At 46.7% G+C, this 14294-nt stretch overlaps 1 protein-coding gene across 1 annotated transcript in view; it reads left to right on the top strand.

Annotated features, from left to right (window-relative positions):
- Nucleotides 1–13978, top strand: part of tmx3b (thioredoxin related transmembrane protein 3b) — a 32253-nt gene extending 18275 nt beyond the window's left edge. Inside the window, exons 13-16 of the mRNA XM_030099891.1 lie at nt 3307–3363; nt 6745–6874; nt 8353–8421; nt 12058–13978. Of these exons, the coding sequence (XP_029955751.1) occupies nt 3307–3363; nt 6745–6874; nt 8353–8421; nt 12058–12336 (535 nt within the window). The 3' untranslated portion in view covers nt 12337–13978. The remainder of the gene's footprint in view (nt 1–3306; nt 3364–6744; nt 6875–8352; nt 8422–12057) is intronic.
- Nucleotides 13979–14294: the final 316 nt, after the last annotated feature.

Raw genomic sequence — 14294 nt, 5'->3', positions numbered from 1 at the left:
TCCGCGGGGATTCAGGAAAAAGAAATCCGTCACATTTCCATACATCGGGATTGTCCTCGTTGCTCCTTTTTAGCCAGATTCGTGCTCTTCGGTGAAGTGTTGCATCTCAAACCGCCGTGATCACGGCGCGCCTTCCTCTCCAGGTATTCCCATTAGAGCTGATTAAATTACACAGATTTTTATCGTCAATTATACTATCAGCCGCACTACCCGGTGCTCTTTTTGAAGACCCGAGTTTCGCGATCCCCACTGAGATCAGAGCGGCCTGCGGAGTTCTGACACACCTAAACGGTACTCGGAGTCGCGCCTCGCCGAGTGGAGTGTCGCCCCGCGGGTGGATGGGAGCGCCGCACGGAGGCAACAGATAACGCTTAACGATAGGATGACGGCGTTTGATGCAGGTCGTTGTGTGTGTGTGTGTGTGTGTGGCGTGTCAGGACGTGCATGTCTTGCACATTCTCCCAAATACGTGCGTCAGTCGCGCCTGCCGGGAGGGTGTGTGCCTCGGGCTGAAATGCTGCACCAGTCATTATTGTCTTGGCTTTTATAGGCCAGTCGCTGCCTGTAAAACCGGACAAGAGGCCGTGTCACAAACTTAGACTTTTGACCCACAGCTTCTGTCCACAAATGGCTTTTGGGCTGCTTGGTTTCCTCGTTCGGAGGCAGTTTGCGTTGAGGTCGGCTTCAGTGACATTTCGGGCCACCTTGTGGCTGCACCCTTCCGCAGTTCCTCAATTCTCACATCTGGGATTATTTTTAGCTCATTGTTTTGGTTTAATTACCTTAAATTCACTATTCTGACTCACTGGGCTGGCTCCAGCTGTGAAATCCCTCTTAAAAGCCATAAATATATTATTTATCAAGCTACAAACGCCTGGAAAATTGGCCAATAATGGGGTAAATCTTGTCTTTATTTCTGGAAAAATGTTCTATAGGAGTTGCCCGAAACTTTTCCTGGGAATTGAATTTGTACTAGTATATTTATTTGCTTCTTCTTATCTGCTTAATGTATACTTATATGCGAATGTTTACTATATCACTAAATAAAAGTGCAAGAAACACCAAACGTATGGACACAGCGGTGTAAGAGAGCTTCCCTTGTATTAAAGCAGGAGATGGAGAACCTGAGGCTCCGAGCCACTGAAAAAAAACTGGCTTAAAAAATAGCAAAAAATGTTGTTGAAATGTAATGACTGATGATAATACTTAAACAGGGCTGAATCTCATGAAAATTTGGTGTAATAGATGATAGTAATCACCTCCTTGAGGATAGAGACTCCGCAGCACTCTCAACCACTGGCGAATTATTCTGTTTGTTTTGTAAATGGCCAAAGAGGAAAAATAGAGGCAGAATGGATAAAAGCAGCATAAACTACCACAATGGGTTAAATTGCAAAAATTGCTTAAACCGCGAGAAAAGATTTAAAGAAAAAAAAAAAGTTAAGCTGAAAAGCTAAAGATGGTAAATCACACAATGAAATGTTTGCCGCTGTAAGCTGTAGTATGAAACTTCCTGGATGTAACAAGATAAAGTTTTTGTGTGGGTGACAAAATTACATATCCGAGTCTGATCTGTGCTATCTTCATTTTAAGACGAATTATATTCGCCGCAAAGCAGCAGAAAGGTCTCTTTCAGTCACGAAGGTTGCAGACCCGTGTCCTGAACTCTGACCTGAACAGCAGACGGCGAGGAAAATGGGAGCTGAAACCGAAAAAGACTGCACGCAAAAGTATAATCACGTGAAAAAATTATGCAAATGAATGCTTTATGGCTGGCAGTTTTAAAGTTTAATGTGCTGTTTGAGTTAATTCACGCGGAGAATAAATGTTTCAGCCTTGGGCTGAGTGTTTCTTACAGCTCCTGCCTCGTCTTTGTTTTGCCGCTGGTCGCTGCTTTTCTCCAAAACACCTTGTGTTTAAAATACTTCTGACAGCAGAAAGGCTGCTGATCACGAAGGTCGCATGTTTTCTCGGAGAATTATTCCTCTATTATATACAGGCCAACCATACAGCGCTTTACCACATAGTTTAGTTTCCAGGGTGAAAATACTCCCACTCTCCTTGGAATATTAAAGTTGTTGGTGTGTGGCTTCTAAAAACAGTTTTTTTCCAATAAATATCTACCTATAGTTAAAAAAAAATTAATAAATCACAAGTTAATTTACAAACTAGGTCAGGTCTTTACCTTTTTTCCAGAGTGAATCAAACTGTTCTTCCTGCACGTTTGTTGCCTCGTCTTCTTTCTCCGAGTCTCCTCCATCAGCTCCCCACCCGATTCGGCCGAGCTGCTAATTGCCGCGGCCGGTCCGTGTCAGCGGGAAGACGGACGGACGGACTCCTGAACAGCCCTGTAAATATTTAAGTCTCTTGAGTGAGCGGGAAGAGATGGAATATGGGAGGAAGTTAATGTGACATTAAGCGCGCCTCGGCCTCGGATCCCCGCGCTCCCGCCGTCAATCTCCAGATGTGGATCATTTTCCAACTACTTCTGATCCGCGACTCGTCTCGTCTCGTCTCGTCTCGTCTCGTCTCGTCGTGCCGTTTCCAGAGCAGAAAGCTACAAGATGACTTTTTGATGAGCTTTATTCCCAGTCTGGCCCGGCATTGTCAGCCAGATTATCTCTAACCCTCGCTGATTCCGTATCGCGTCCCCTGCATTTATTATATAGTTCATAATCGCGTCATTCATAACGGCGCAGGCGGCGTTATTTAGCGCCGGGGGACAAACGTCCTAGATGTAGCCATGATTCACTATGAATTTGATATATATGTAGAGGCCCCTGTAATCAGTCATTCAGTGGGAGTCTCTGGCTTTCCCGGACTCGTGCAGCCCCCGTTTTTTTTTTTTTTTCCCGTAGTCTACCCACAATGCGCTCCACTCAGACATAGTGCAGCACAATGAGATACAAATTGAATTCCTCCTCCTGCCTTATCGTTTAGATAAATCACCTGAGTCTTTTCTCTAGCGGAAAAAAAGAGGAGAGGAGAAGACGGCAGAGGAAAGGGGGCTTTAGGGAGAGGTTTTTTTTTCTTCTTCTTCTTCTTGTAACGCAGTGACAAAAGTGATCTCCAGTTTTTCTGCAGCGAGAACATGCGACTCTGTTCAATGAGGTTTTCATATTTGTGAGCTATTATGCATTGAAGCTTGTGTCCCAGTTTGTGCCGGTGTTGCACAGTCCGCCGAGACAGGAAAAAGAGTCGATTCTTCTCTATTTTTTCTGCTATTTTCAAACCTTTTTTTTTGTTTTGTTTTTATTTTTTTTTCCCTTGCTTGTCTCATGCCACTTATTTGTCTTGCGTCTCCAGAGACTTCCAGTTTGGCCACATGGACGGGAACGACTACATTAACAGCCTCATTATGGGGTGAGTGTCTGCCTCCCTCTCTCCTCCGCTGTCATCCTCCGCTCTCTCAGCCTCATGTTACCTTCTGTCAGCTACTTATCCAGGTCTGCACATACTTGTAATGCCAGCCTCCGCCATTAAGGATGCTCTCTTGTGGAGAAGTCAATTACACAGACAGACTGTCATCTCTTTTTTAGTGCTCTCGGCAATTTTAACCCCCTCTAACATCACGCAGGGAGAAGACTCTCAAGCACCCCCCCCCCCTCCCCCCCCTCCACCATCAGATGTGTTTTGCAGAGGAATATATGAGGAATGCACATATAAGGCTGCGCGTGGATTAAATGCATAGCGGCGGTGTGGTTTAATAGCACGCCAAAGAGCAGCTCTAATGATGCGGCGAGGCCCCGCCGCAGCTGCTTCGCGTCCAATCCGAGGCCAACTGTTAGCGTGTCACGCTCACGGAGGCCCTCGACTGACATCCCACACTTTTAATTAGACAGAACCCCGCTCGCGTTGCAGGCCAGCAGGGCCCCGGCAGTCGGCGTGTCTGTTTTGTGTCTACTCACTGTTGTGTAATCATGTGCCTGCGTAATTTTGTTCCCTGTGTGTCTGAAAGCGCAGTAGACCGCTGCAGGATGTTGTTTTAATTTGAGCATGTTATTGTTTGTACGAGGGAGATTATTGCAGACATGGTCTCATAAGTCCTGTGTAATCAAGTCATTGTGTTTCGGTGAGTATCAGTACAAGTCTGGTTTGAAACACGACTACGCTCAACTAGCGGGCTCGCGCTGCTCGGCCGATATTAGACGGGCAGCGTTTATATTTAAGGATAAAAGAGGTGATTAGCTCTCATAATTTTGTGGGAGTGCATACAATATGTATTTTGCAGGGTTTTACAGGGCTGAGTTTGGCGGCTGTAGCGCTGGATTAATTGCCCTCCTTTGAGGAATGAAATCCTGGCCTGTCAATGTCCACTAATCCTTCCCCCCTAGGAGAGCCATGGAAATAAATCTGATGGCTTTTTATCCCTCTTTCTGTCATCACAGCGATTACTGTGTTCTGGCAGCAGTGTGTCTGGCGTGAGGCTGGTCCTGCTTCCACCAGGCGCTCATAAACACACTCGAGAACACACACACACACACAGAAGACGAACAGGTTCTCCTTTGCTTCTGGTTGAACAACAGATCCTCATAAACGCCTCTGGTTATTATGCACACGTGGAACTAAATCTCAGAAATGTTCTCGCCCCTCGTCCTCCTCCTCCTCTCTTCCTCCACCATTAATTTATTTATTTTGCACACAGCAAGGTAACAGATCGATTTTCATCTAGGTTAATGTTCGCTTGCACCCAAAATGTATTTTCCCGGGCACACAGCGGTAATGATTATCACAGTTTACAGTTTTTAATTAGGCTCTCCCGCAGTAATTAAGGCCGAGAAAAATGCTCCTGATAACTGAAAGTGAAGAGAAAACTTGGGGAAAATAAACTAATGAGGTGCCGATGAGTCAGACAAACACACAAAACACTAAATGCAAAAATAAATAAATAAATAAATAAACGCTTAGAAATGACAAACTATATGTATTATTTGCTAATGCAAATTGAGCCTTTTAAAAAACGAGTTTTCACCATAATTTTTAGACTTTTCTTACAAAAAACTGTTAAATAAAGTGCATCTTGTTGCAGCTTAGATTCACATGTTTGCTGAAGACAATTCAGCATAAAAATGTCACATTCAGTTCATAAATGGATTTTTTTAAGACGTCATGAGGCGTCGTATAAAGCAGCCAACGCTCACACACACACACGTGCACACATTTATATAAAGGGTATACAATGCATTAATTACATTAATTTGAGCAACACAATAGATTCTTCCTCCAACATTGATCCTGCTGTAAAGACTGAAGAGCTGAATGAGCCCGATGATTGGCCGCTGACGTTACATAAACCACCTCTGGAAACACTTCGCCCCATTTAATCAAGAGAAAACTCATTTGGGTTCACACCGAGTGTTTTCTGTTTTTCATGAACTGGAACCATTTGAACGGAGGGTTAGCTTTGGTCGATGTTGAGGTGACTGTTATTTAACCTGGTTGCTCATCGACTTCAGAAACATTGTTGCTTTGTAACGCTCACTCACTCAGCCAATCACATGCAGTGCTGACTGGCTCCGCCCTTTTACTGCAGAGTCCACCCCACGAACACGCAGCGCTCCCGTCCCTGCTGGCCGTTCTGCATTAATTAGCTTTCACCTGCTGTTTACCAAAAGTTAAAGCGGAGGAGGTAACGATCGCGGCTTTTGTGAGTTATTAAAATGAGAAACTTCTGCCTCTAATCACATGCTGGCAATTTCTCGTGCGCTGAAAGGAGCTGACTTTAATGTGCGCGTATCGTACAGTGTGTGACCCTTTATTATCGTGGCAAACCCCCAGTAGTCCCACTCACGGAGGCGAATAGGCTAATCCATATTTATTTTAAATGAGTGCCATCTGTTGGAGCAGGCAGGATGTCAGATGGAAATACGCATTCTTAATATGTGTGTGTGTGTGTGTGTGTGTGTGCGCGCGCGTGTGTGTGTGAGAGTGCAGCTCTCAGCTGGACAGAGTGGCGAGGCGCTGATGACTCCGCCGCACGGGCGTGTATGTTTGCTCTCCCGATCTCGGCTGGGTGGCGGACGAGGACAGTGATGGATATGTGCGCGCACGTGTGCAATTTGTAGCTGGGTTGAGTAACACCGCGGGGATGTGAGGTGGCAGCGGCGTGATGGACTGTTGGCGCGCCTCTGTTCTGTCTCTGTGTGTGTGTGTGTGTGTGTGTGTGTGTGTGTGCGCGCGCGTGCGCCGGGATACCTTATTTAAGCCGGGCTTTGCTGTTGTGCGGGGCGCGTGGAAGAGGGATTGCTTGCTTATATGACCTTATTCCTTTATCTCACACGGTTTTGTAATTCCTCTGGTGATTTGTGGGAATGAGCAGGTCCGGGGTTGCAGTGTGTTTCTGTGTTTTCTGCTCAGCAGAAGCGTCTGCCTGCGCCGGACCTCCGGGCCTCCTAATCCACTGTACGTTTTGTGTGGATCTCGGCGGCCGCAGTTGGTGAAAGTGTGACCGGGCGAGCATCCGTAACGGCCCAGAGTCGTCCGCTGTTTGCATTGACGAGAGGAGAAATGCAAGTTCCCTCTCCTCTCTGCTGTTGGAGGGGGAAAACTAATCCTCTTTGAAATGAAGCCCATGGGAAGCGTTAGGTTGCTCCGAGTACAAAGGGGTTTGTTTATTTCTCTATTGTATTCTCTGTGTTGCAATTTGTTCTCCCAGGAAGCTGCGATTTGTTCCCGTCTAATGATGCTCTTTGATAATGGCAGAGGGGTTAAAAGTCACGTTTCTTCCTCTCCCCCCCCCCTCAGTGAGGTGGCTGTGCCCTCCGTTATCATCCTCAACACGTCCAATGAGCAGTACTTCCTGCCCGGCGAGCCGATCCAGAGCATGGAGCAGCTGGTCCAATTCATCACCGGCGTTCTGAACGGTTCTGCACAGGTCTGTTTCTTCTCCTCCTTTTAATACATTCACAGTCCCCCCCCCCTCTCCTCCTCCCCTCCCTTCCCCCCCTCCACTCCCCCCAGTGTTGTACCATTGTAATCAGACCAGTAGTCTCCATTAATCAAGCTTGCCGTCTTGCATTTTAAGTCCCTCCCCAGCAAATATTTCCACCAAATGAAGTCTCTCCCAATCTCCTTTTGCATGTTTGCATGTGACACGGCCGCCGCATTTGTGTTTGTAATACGCAGCGATTCTGTCCCGTAAGTCAAACACACTGAGATTACTACACCGCTCTGCACCGCGGTGCTCACACACACTAATCTGGAAAAGAAATGTCATCGTTTTCCCCGCCGCAGCACAACACTGAAGTCGCCAGATGTATGAAACCATAACCCAGCAGCCGGAGGTTCTCCCTTTTCTTTCTTTCTTTTTTTTTTTTTTTTTTCCCAGAAAGGTCTGGACTATTTTTTACTTGGCAAAACAAACCACCTCTTACCAAATAAACAGCAACATGAAACCTCATGTTTCAGCCAGTCCAGCTGAAGCCAAAGCCCCAGAAAATGTCTGCCGGGAGGCAACGAAGGGCAGTTTTTCTCTTAGAAACTGAAATATTCAAAAGGTGTTTTTGAGTAATCCAAATTAGTTTAATTTTTTTCAGTTTTTATCAGTTTTGCCTGAAGTGAAGCGCGAATGAGCCGCTCGAGAGTTGTTACTGGTTTACGGTCGCGATGTTTCCTGGATGATGGATTCCGTCGACAAAGCTAAAAGTTTAATTAAGACAACAGTCTAAATTTAGCACCGTGTGTTCCGGCTTTACGTCTTCCATTATCTTGAAGCTTTGACCTCCTATGAAGCAGATCGGAGGCAGATCTTCAAGGTCAATTTCAAGGTTAATTTGTCAGACTGGGTGGGATTCCAGTGTCTCTGGGTAAATGATATCTTAATGGGCCGAGTGTGGCGACCAGCAGCGACCGGCAGCAGCCGGGGATCGCTGTCTGACGGCTCTGCAGGGCGGACGGCCGCGTGACGGCGCCGCGCTCACCTTCAGCCCGCTCGCCAGAGGTGTGCTTCGTCAGAGCCGGCTAATCAGCCGTCCTGATGAATTAGCGTCAGGGCGGCTCGCTCGCCGGCTGCCCAGATGCTTTTGCTTATAAATGAGCGCAGGTGGAGCAGAACTGCTGGACAGTGAACAAACTCGAGTCGAGCACATCAGATAATTTTGTGCAGGGAAGCGGTTAATGAAACAATTTTTTAAAATGCCAGGAATGCAGCGAGGCTGTGGCCTGCTACCTGAAAGTCACAGTGTCCACAGTCTGCCTCTCAGGTTGTTTTGGAAAGTTGTTTGACCTTCTCATTTCCACAATAGATCTGTTCAGTAATCGTATCGAACTGTTGAAACCAGACTGATGTTATTAGTACCGTGTGCGTTGAGTATAAAAGCTACAAGCACCGGACTGTCTCTTGTCTTCCTGCAGGCCTACGGAGGCGACGGCATCGTTCAGAGGATCAAACGTGTTGCCTTTGATGCCAGGTCGACCATCATGGTGAGTCTGAGACAGTTCAGCTGCAGAAAACGCCTGTGATGCAGAACAGAAATGAAAAACATCCATGTAGCAATCAAAATCATCACCTGCTGACAGATGGGTGTGTGGCATTGGCATGTGTGTGTTCGAAGCAACATATATCAAAAACCTTCACTAACGCCATGTTTGACTGGAAAAGTAGCTCGATATAAGCTGTGAAATATTTAAACAATAACTGCAGCAGAAAAAGGAAAGTTTTATTTTATTTTTTTATTTTTTGATGGATGTGAGTTGTTGTTATGGACACCAACATGCACAACACACACACACACACACACACACACACACACACACACACACATCACAAACAACTGACTGACCTAAATGTTTCCATGAAGCACTGTGCTTTGCATGCAATCGACTTTTATTTTAAATATAGAAGGAAAATGTCGTCACTCGCAGCAAACTGACAGGAAACCGCTGCCGTTACGCCGAAGAACAAAGACACATTATCTACTTGACTTTGCGTTTGTGTGTCAGACGCTGGGTTTTGCAGCGACGTGAGCGCGCTAATTGTTCGTATCTAAGTAACATGCAGCACCGATAATAAATTAAAGTACCTCTTCCTCTCTACAGTTAACGCATGAATGAAGTCATGCCGAACGTGTAACGCTCCCAGCATGCCTGACCTTGGCTGTGCGAGTCAGGCTAGGGTTAAAGCCGTGCGTCTGGAGCTGCTCTGGTCGTGTGATGCCCTTCTGTGTCTGTGAGGAAAAACAACATGTAGAGGACAGGACTGGGCGAAACAACTGAGAATATGCAACTCACGCCATGAATACAGGAGGAGGAGGAGGAGGAGGAGGAGGAGTGAGGCAGGAGAGGGTCAGGAGGCTGAGCTGGCTTCTTCTCCTACTATTACTCAATGCAGTTTGGTGTTTATTTAACTCAGGGCGTGAGAGGAATGTAAATACAGCTGCGTTGTAATGCTTTTTAAGGAAAAGTTGTACTTTGACCACAAGTAAAGCTGGATCCTGTCCTTCAGGGAGAAGCATGGAAAGGTTCTGGATGAGAGCGAAGCACAGTGACATTTAAAATTTGACGTGAAAGCGCAAAGAAAGGACTTTTTGAGAGTTTTTAATTAAAGATTTAATTCTTTCACTGTCAGATCAGATTTGGAAAGAAAAAAAAAAAAACCTGTCAAAGTAAGAAAAGGTCTAAATGTGAAAAAAAGTGCGATTGTATGACTTGAGGCTGTGTCAGAGCATAATGCGTCGGCTCATTGTTTGGCTTTTATTAAAATCCGAGCATCTCGGGCTTGGCTTACACCTGTCAGAGAAACGAAATGCGACTCCTCCACCTTCCCTTAAGTTCACTGAGCGTATCGCATTGACAGGCTTTGCACACACTGACACGATACGATGCAAAAGAGATGAGCGAGAGCCGTCACCTCGCCCCCGGAGAGCCCATCCAAACGCACGGAAACGAGCGCATTATCCCCTCTGAGTCACAGCCAGCTGTGTTAGCATAGCATCCACATCTTTACCTCATGTAGCTTCCTCCTTCCTCTGGCGGTGACTAGAGGCTGCGTGAATATTCCTCCTCTTGTCTCGTCGGTAGTGACGGATGTTGTGGCTGAATGCTCCTTTGAGCTGCTTTTTTTTTTTTTTTTTTGGGCCAAATGACTCTTTTGTCAGTCAGGTCATTGAAAGAATGCCTTCAAAATTAGCGTTTGAGTTATTCCCTGCATTGTTGTGCCCGCAGGAAATAGAAAATTAATGGAAGTGGAATGGTAAATATGAGGAAAATCAATGTGAAACATAAAATTAGAGGCGTCGGAGCCGATATCCACAGTGGGAGAGAAATTAATGCAAACAGCGAAGGGGTGCCGAAGTGATTTTGTTGGTCTCAGTGGTGTGTTATGTAACTATATTCAAAACTTTGTGGCTCCAGTGAGGACAGATTAAGGATGGGAAATGTCTTCTTTGTCATTTTTCCTCTACACAAGGTCATTCTGGGTGAGGAGGTGACTCCCTGATGTGCCGGTGTTGATTCGGCGTTCTGACATATTAACTGGATGTTTCAAAATCCTCAGTGACTTTAAAGAATCTGATCGTTCCATCACCTGCAATTTATAGGTGCTACTCGGGGAAAAACAGATTTGGCAAAGGAAAACTTTGACTTTTACACCGTACATGTTTTTTTTTAATGCTCGTCTGACTCATGCATTGTGATTTTCTTTAGTGTCTCCTGGCGGTATTGTCAAACACAAGTCCAAGCAGCTGTTTGTGGCATCCGCCTGTTTCGCCCTGCAGAGACATTAACATTCAACGTTTAGTTGCAGGGATCCTGTGTGTGTGTGTGAGAGCGTGCTGTTGCACAAAATAGCTTCAGACAAACTTCTCAAGGCAGAACTTAGTGGTTGAAGATTAATGAGAAAGTCCATAAAAGCTGTAAGAGTGCAGATTAAAGGTTAATACTCTTCAATCTGATCATCAGGGAAGAAGCCGACTGCCAGGAGATGCAGAGGATGCACCATAACTCAGACAGAAACATAATTAATACTAAAATATTAAACTCTGCGCCAGTTTCTGCAGATGATTTGTGAGCGGACTTCTAAACACAAAGCTAAATGGCGGCATGCAAATGAGCGAATAAATGAATAAATAAAAATGCGTCTCAGCCCGAAAGATGAGAGAGCCTCTGTGATTTTTTTTTCTATTTCCCCCAGAAAATATTTTTTGATCTACCCTCTGATTCCTCATTCAGAGGCTAATCGGAGGCTCTTTGCTCCTGAAAACACTGTGAATAAAGGCTTCGTATTGTTTTCTGCAGCCAGTGAGTCACTGCAGAACGATGAGCCGGCTTCACATTCAACAGGAGAGGTAGAAATGAAATACTGAGGGTGCTTTTTTTGTTTTTGTGGCTGAGAGATGAGGGCCCATATTCCACAATATAAATTAAACTTCTGCCCATTGAATCGGGCCTGATCCGTTCGGAATGAGTCGGGGCAGACGCTAGCATCAGCATGCAGATGAAAATATGACGAACACGAGAAGTGACGCTTCAGCTTCAAGCGGTTCGAGCCATCTCGGCTCCATCTTTGATTGGAGCTGGAAACCTGTGATCTCGTGCCACGCTGGTCAATATCTCATGCCGTCTGTGGTCACATGACCGTCTCTTGAAAGTGTCAAATCTTCACAACACAGCGTGACCGCGGGAAACGAGGAGCAGATCAGAGCGACGTCGGAGCTGCAGCAAAAGAGGAGTTTTGATCTAAAAAAACTGGATGTTGTTCACATTGTGGCGTCTTATACTCCACCAGACGCGAGTTCAGCTCGATGATTTACCTTAATGGTGATGAAGAGTGAGTCTGTTCTCAGGAATAACAGCAGATTTATTAGCAGAGATAAAGCACAAGTCAGTCTTTTCGGTAGAAACGCGGTTCAGTCAGTCAGATCACCTCCGAGACTGGAGGTGTTTGCAGTGTGTTTGACTGGTGTGTGTTTTCTGCCTTCACCCGGCGGTTAATGAGAGGAACGCTGAACTTCGTCTTCTGCCTTCTCATCTCTTCTGTCTTCTTCCATTACTTCTGTTTTCCCCCCCAAACTCCTGGCATGTTTTTCAAACCCGTCCTCTCTTCCTCTCCCCCTCCGCCAGTCGGTGTTCCGCAGCTCCCCCCTGCTGGGCTGCTTCCTGTTCGGCCTGCCGCTGGGCGTGATCAGCCTCATGTGCTACGGCATCTGCACGGCCGAGTCGGACGACGCCTCGGACGACATCGACGCGCTGAAGAGAGACGGCCTCACCGACGAGGAGGAGGAGGAGGAGGAGGAGGAGGAGGAGGAGGAGGAGCGGCAACGCGCCGGCGAGCTGGAAGCCGCCGAGGACGAGGACGAGGACGCCGGAGAGAAGGATCCCGAGGAGAAGAAGACAGATTAACGCAGGGGCCGCCTGGCGGTCGGAGGAGGACGGGCCCGGTCCAGCGCGGTGACATGAAACTCAAAGGCATATCGATGTGTTGCTGTCCAGCTTCTTTGTCTTTCATCTCACTCGCCCCGAAGCCCCCCGGGCCCAGACCGGCCTCCCCTCCGTGAGCTCCGTGTGTCCGTGTGTGCGCGGGGGGCTTCTCCGCCACCGAAATGAAACTAACAGCATTTTTAATGACAGACGCAAAGGTCAGGAGAAGAAGGGACCGCTGCAAACCAAACATACCACCTGTTGTTGTTTTTTTTTTAATTTTATTTATTCTCCTTCAACCAGCCAGTGGTTTGTTCCATGTGACTCTCTGACGTAGTTAGATCGTCGTGTTAAAACCACTTGAACGCCCTCATTATAAGGTCATATCCCAGGTTTGAGTCTTAATATCCTTCCGCGTTAAAAACACGACTTTTGCCTTCAAACTGAATTGAAAATAACACCGTGAGATATTTTTGTTTACCTTCACCCCGACCCAAAGTAAAGGAAGTGCCCTGGAAGGAAAATCCGCCATAAATGAAATGTGCTTTTTTTTTTTTTTCTATTGTACGTTATTGCCTGAAAATATTTCTTCCTCCTCTCCTTCTCGTAGGGGTGCAAAGTGCCGAGACAGCCGTGCATTCCGGCCCTTTCTCTCTTGTCAGCCGGCTGTTTGTGTCTCTTCCCGTTGAAAGACGATGAAAAGAGCCGGCACGGTAATTGGTATCACTCCCCCAACGCGATGCCAAAATACGGCCGGCCGTTTTCCCCCTCCGACATGACCGACCTGCTCAGAATTCCGCGTGTAGCCGTGTCGTACCTGTCTAGCGAAAGCCATAACATGCGTCAGTAGCCCCGGCGGCTCGCCTCGGATCGACGGCCTCCGTCTGCCTCCATATTTCAATCTCTCCTCCATCACTCGTTTGGATATTGAATTCACGAGGCGGTCTGAAGTTTACATCCCAAGGCAGTGAGACGCAAGCTGAGCACTCAGATTATTAGAACTGAATTCCCTCATTCCCTCTGCTGAGCTGTGACTCCCACCTTTTCTCTTTTTCTATAGGTTTAGAAATCATGCCCCATTATATTTTAATATCCCGGCGACTTAAGTGTTGGTTATAGCGGAAATCAGGCGAGGCTGCCGGCTTCCTCTTCAGCTCTCAGAGGTTGAGCCTGTGAGATGAAAAGAGCGAGTGATCCTAAAACCTGTGATACCGCCCTGATGAGAAATGCGGAGCGCGATCAGAGTCCAGGTCCAGCCAGAGAAGCTGAGCGTAGCGAGTTACAGCCTCTCGTCTTTTGTTTGTAAAGCAAATAAGGAGTCGGCGTGAGCGGCTGCTCACCTTCACCTCGCCGCCTCCACACAGAGGTAACAGAATCCTCCTCCGTAGCTCGGCGATCGCCACCGACCGGTGGTTTCAGCGCCGCCGTGGCGCAGCGGCCGGGTCGGCTTCCCGTTGTTTTTGAACCCGCTTCACCGTGAACCGCGCCCTCGCCTTGCCTTCTGCTCTCTGTAGTTGCCTGCCTGCCATCCGCTGCCAAACTTCCTCTTCGGGTTTGGAGACTGTCACACTTTATTACAGGTTTGAACGATTGAAATAAAGATTGTCCTCTTTTTTTCTCTCTCTCTCTTCTTGGTTTTTTTTTTTTCATCTGATGTGCAAATTTGTTTTTTTTTTCCTCCTGAAAATCTCCAGCCTGTCTTCTATTTAGACATCTATTTCTTCATCAAGCTTCAATTATCACACATAAATCTGTTTTTTTTTTTTTTTTCCCTCCCCCCTCCCTCCACCAGTTTGATCCGAGGTGGAGGTGTCGACTCAATTACAGCAGATATAATCAAATTTCTGGAGATCCCGGTTTAACCACGGCTGATTGCATTACTTGATGCGAAACTCATTTATTTCGTCTCTTTTGGGAGCGGCGGCGATCACAAGTCAAAC

Source organism: Salarias fasciatus, chromosome 9 (assembly GCF_902148845.1).
Source record: "Salarias fasciatus chromosome 9, fSalaFa1.1, whole genome shotgun sequence".
Lineage (NCBI taxonomy): Eukaryota > Metazoa > Chordata > Actinopteri > Blenniiformes > Blenniidae > Salarias > Salarias fasciatus.
The sequence above is the reverse complement of the archived record's forward strand: the minus strand, read 5'-3'. Positions and strand labels throughout refer to the sequence as shown.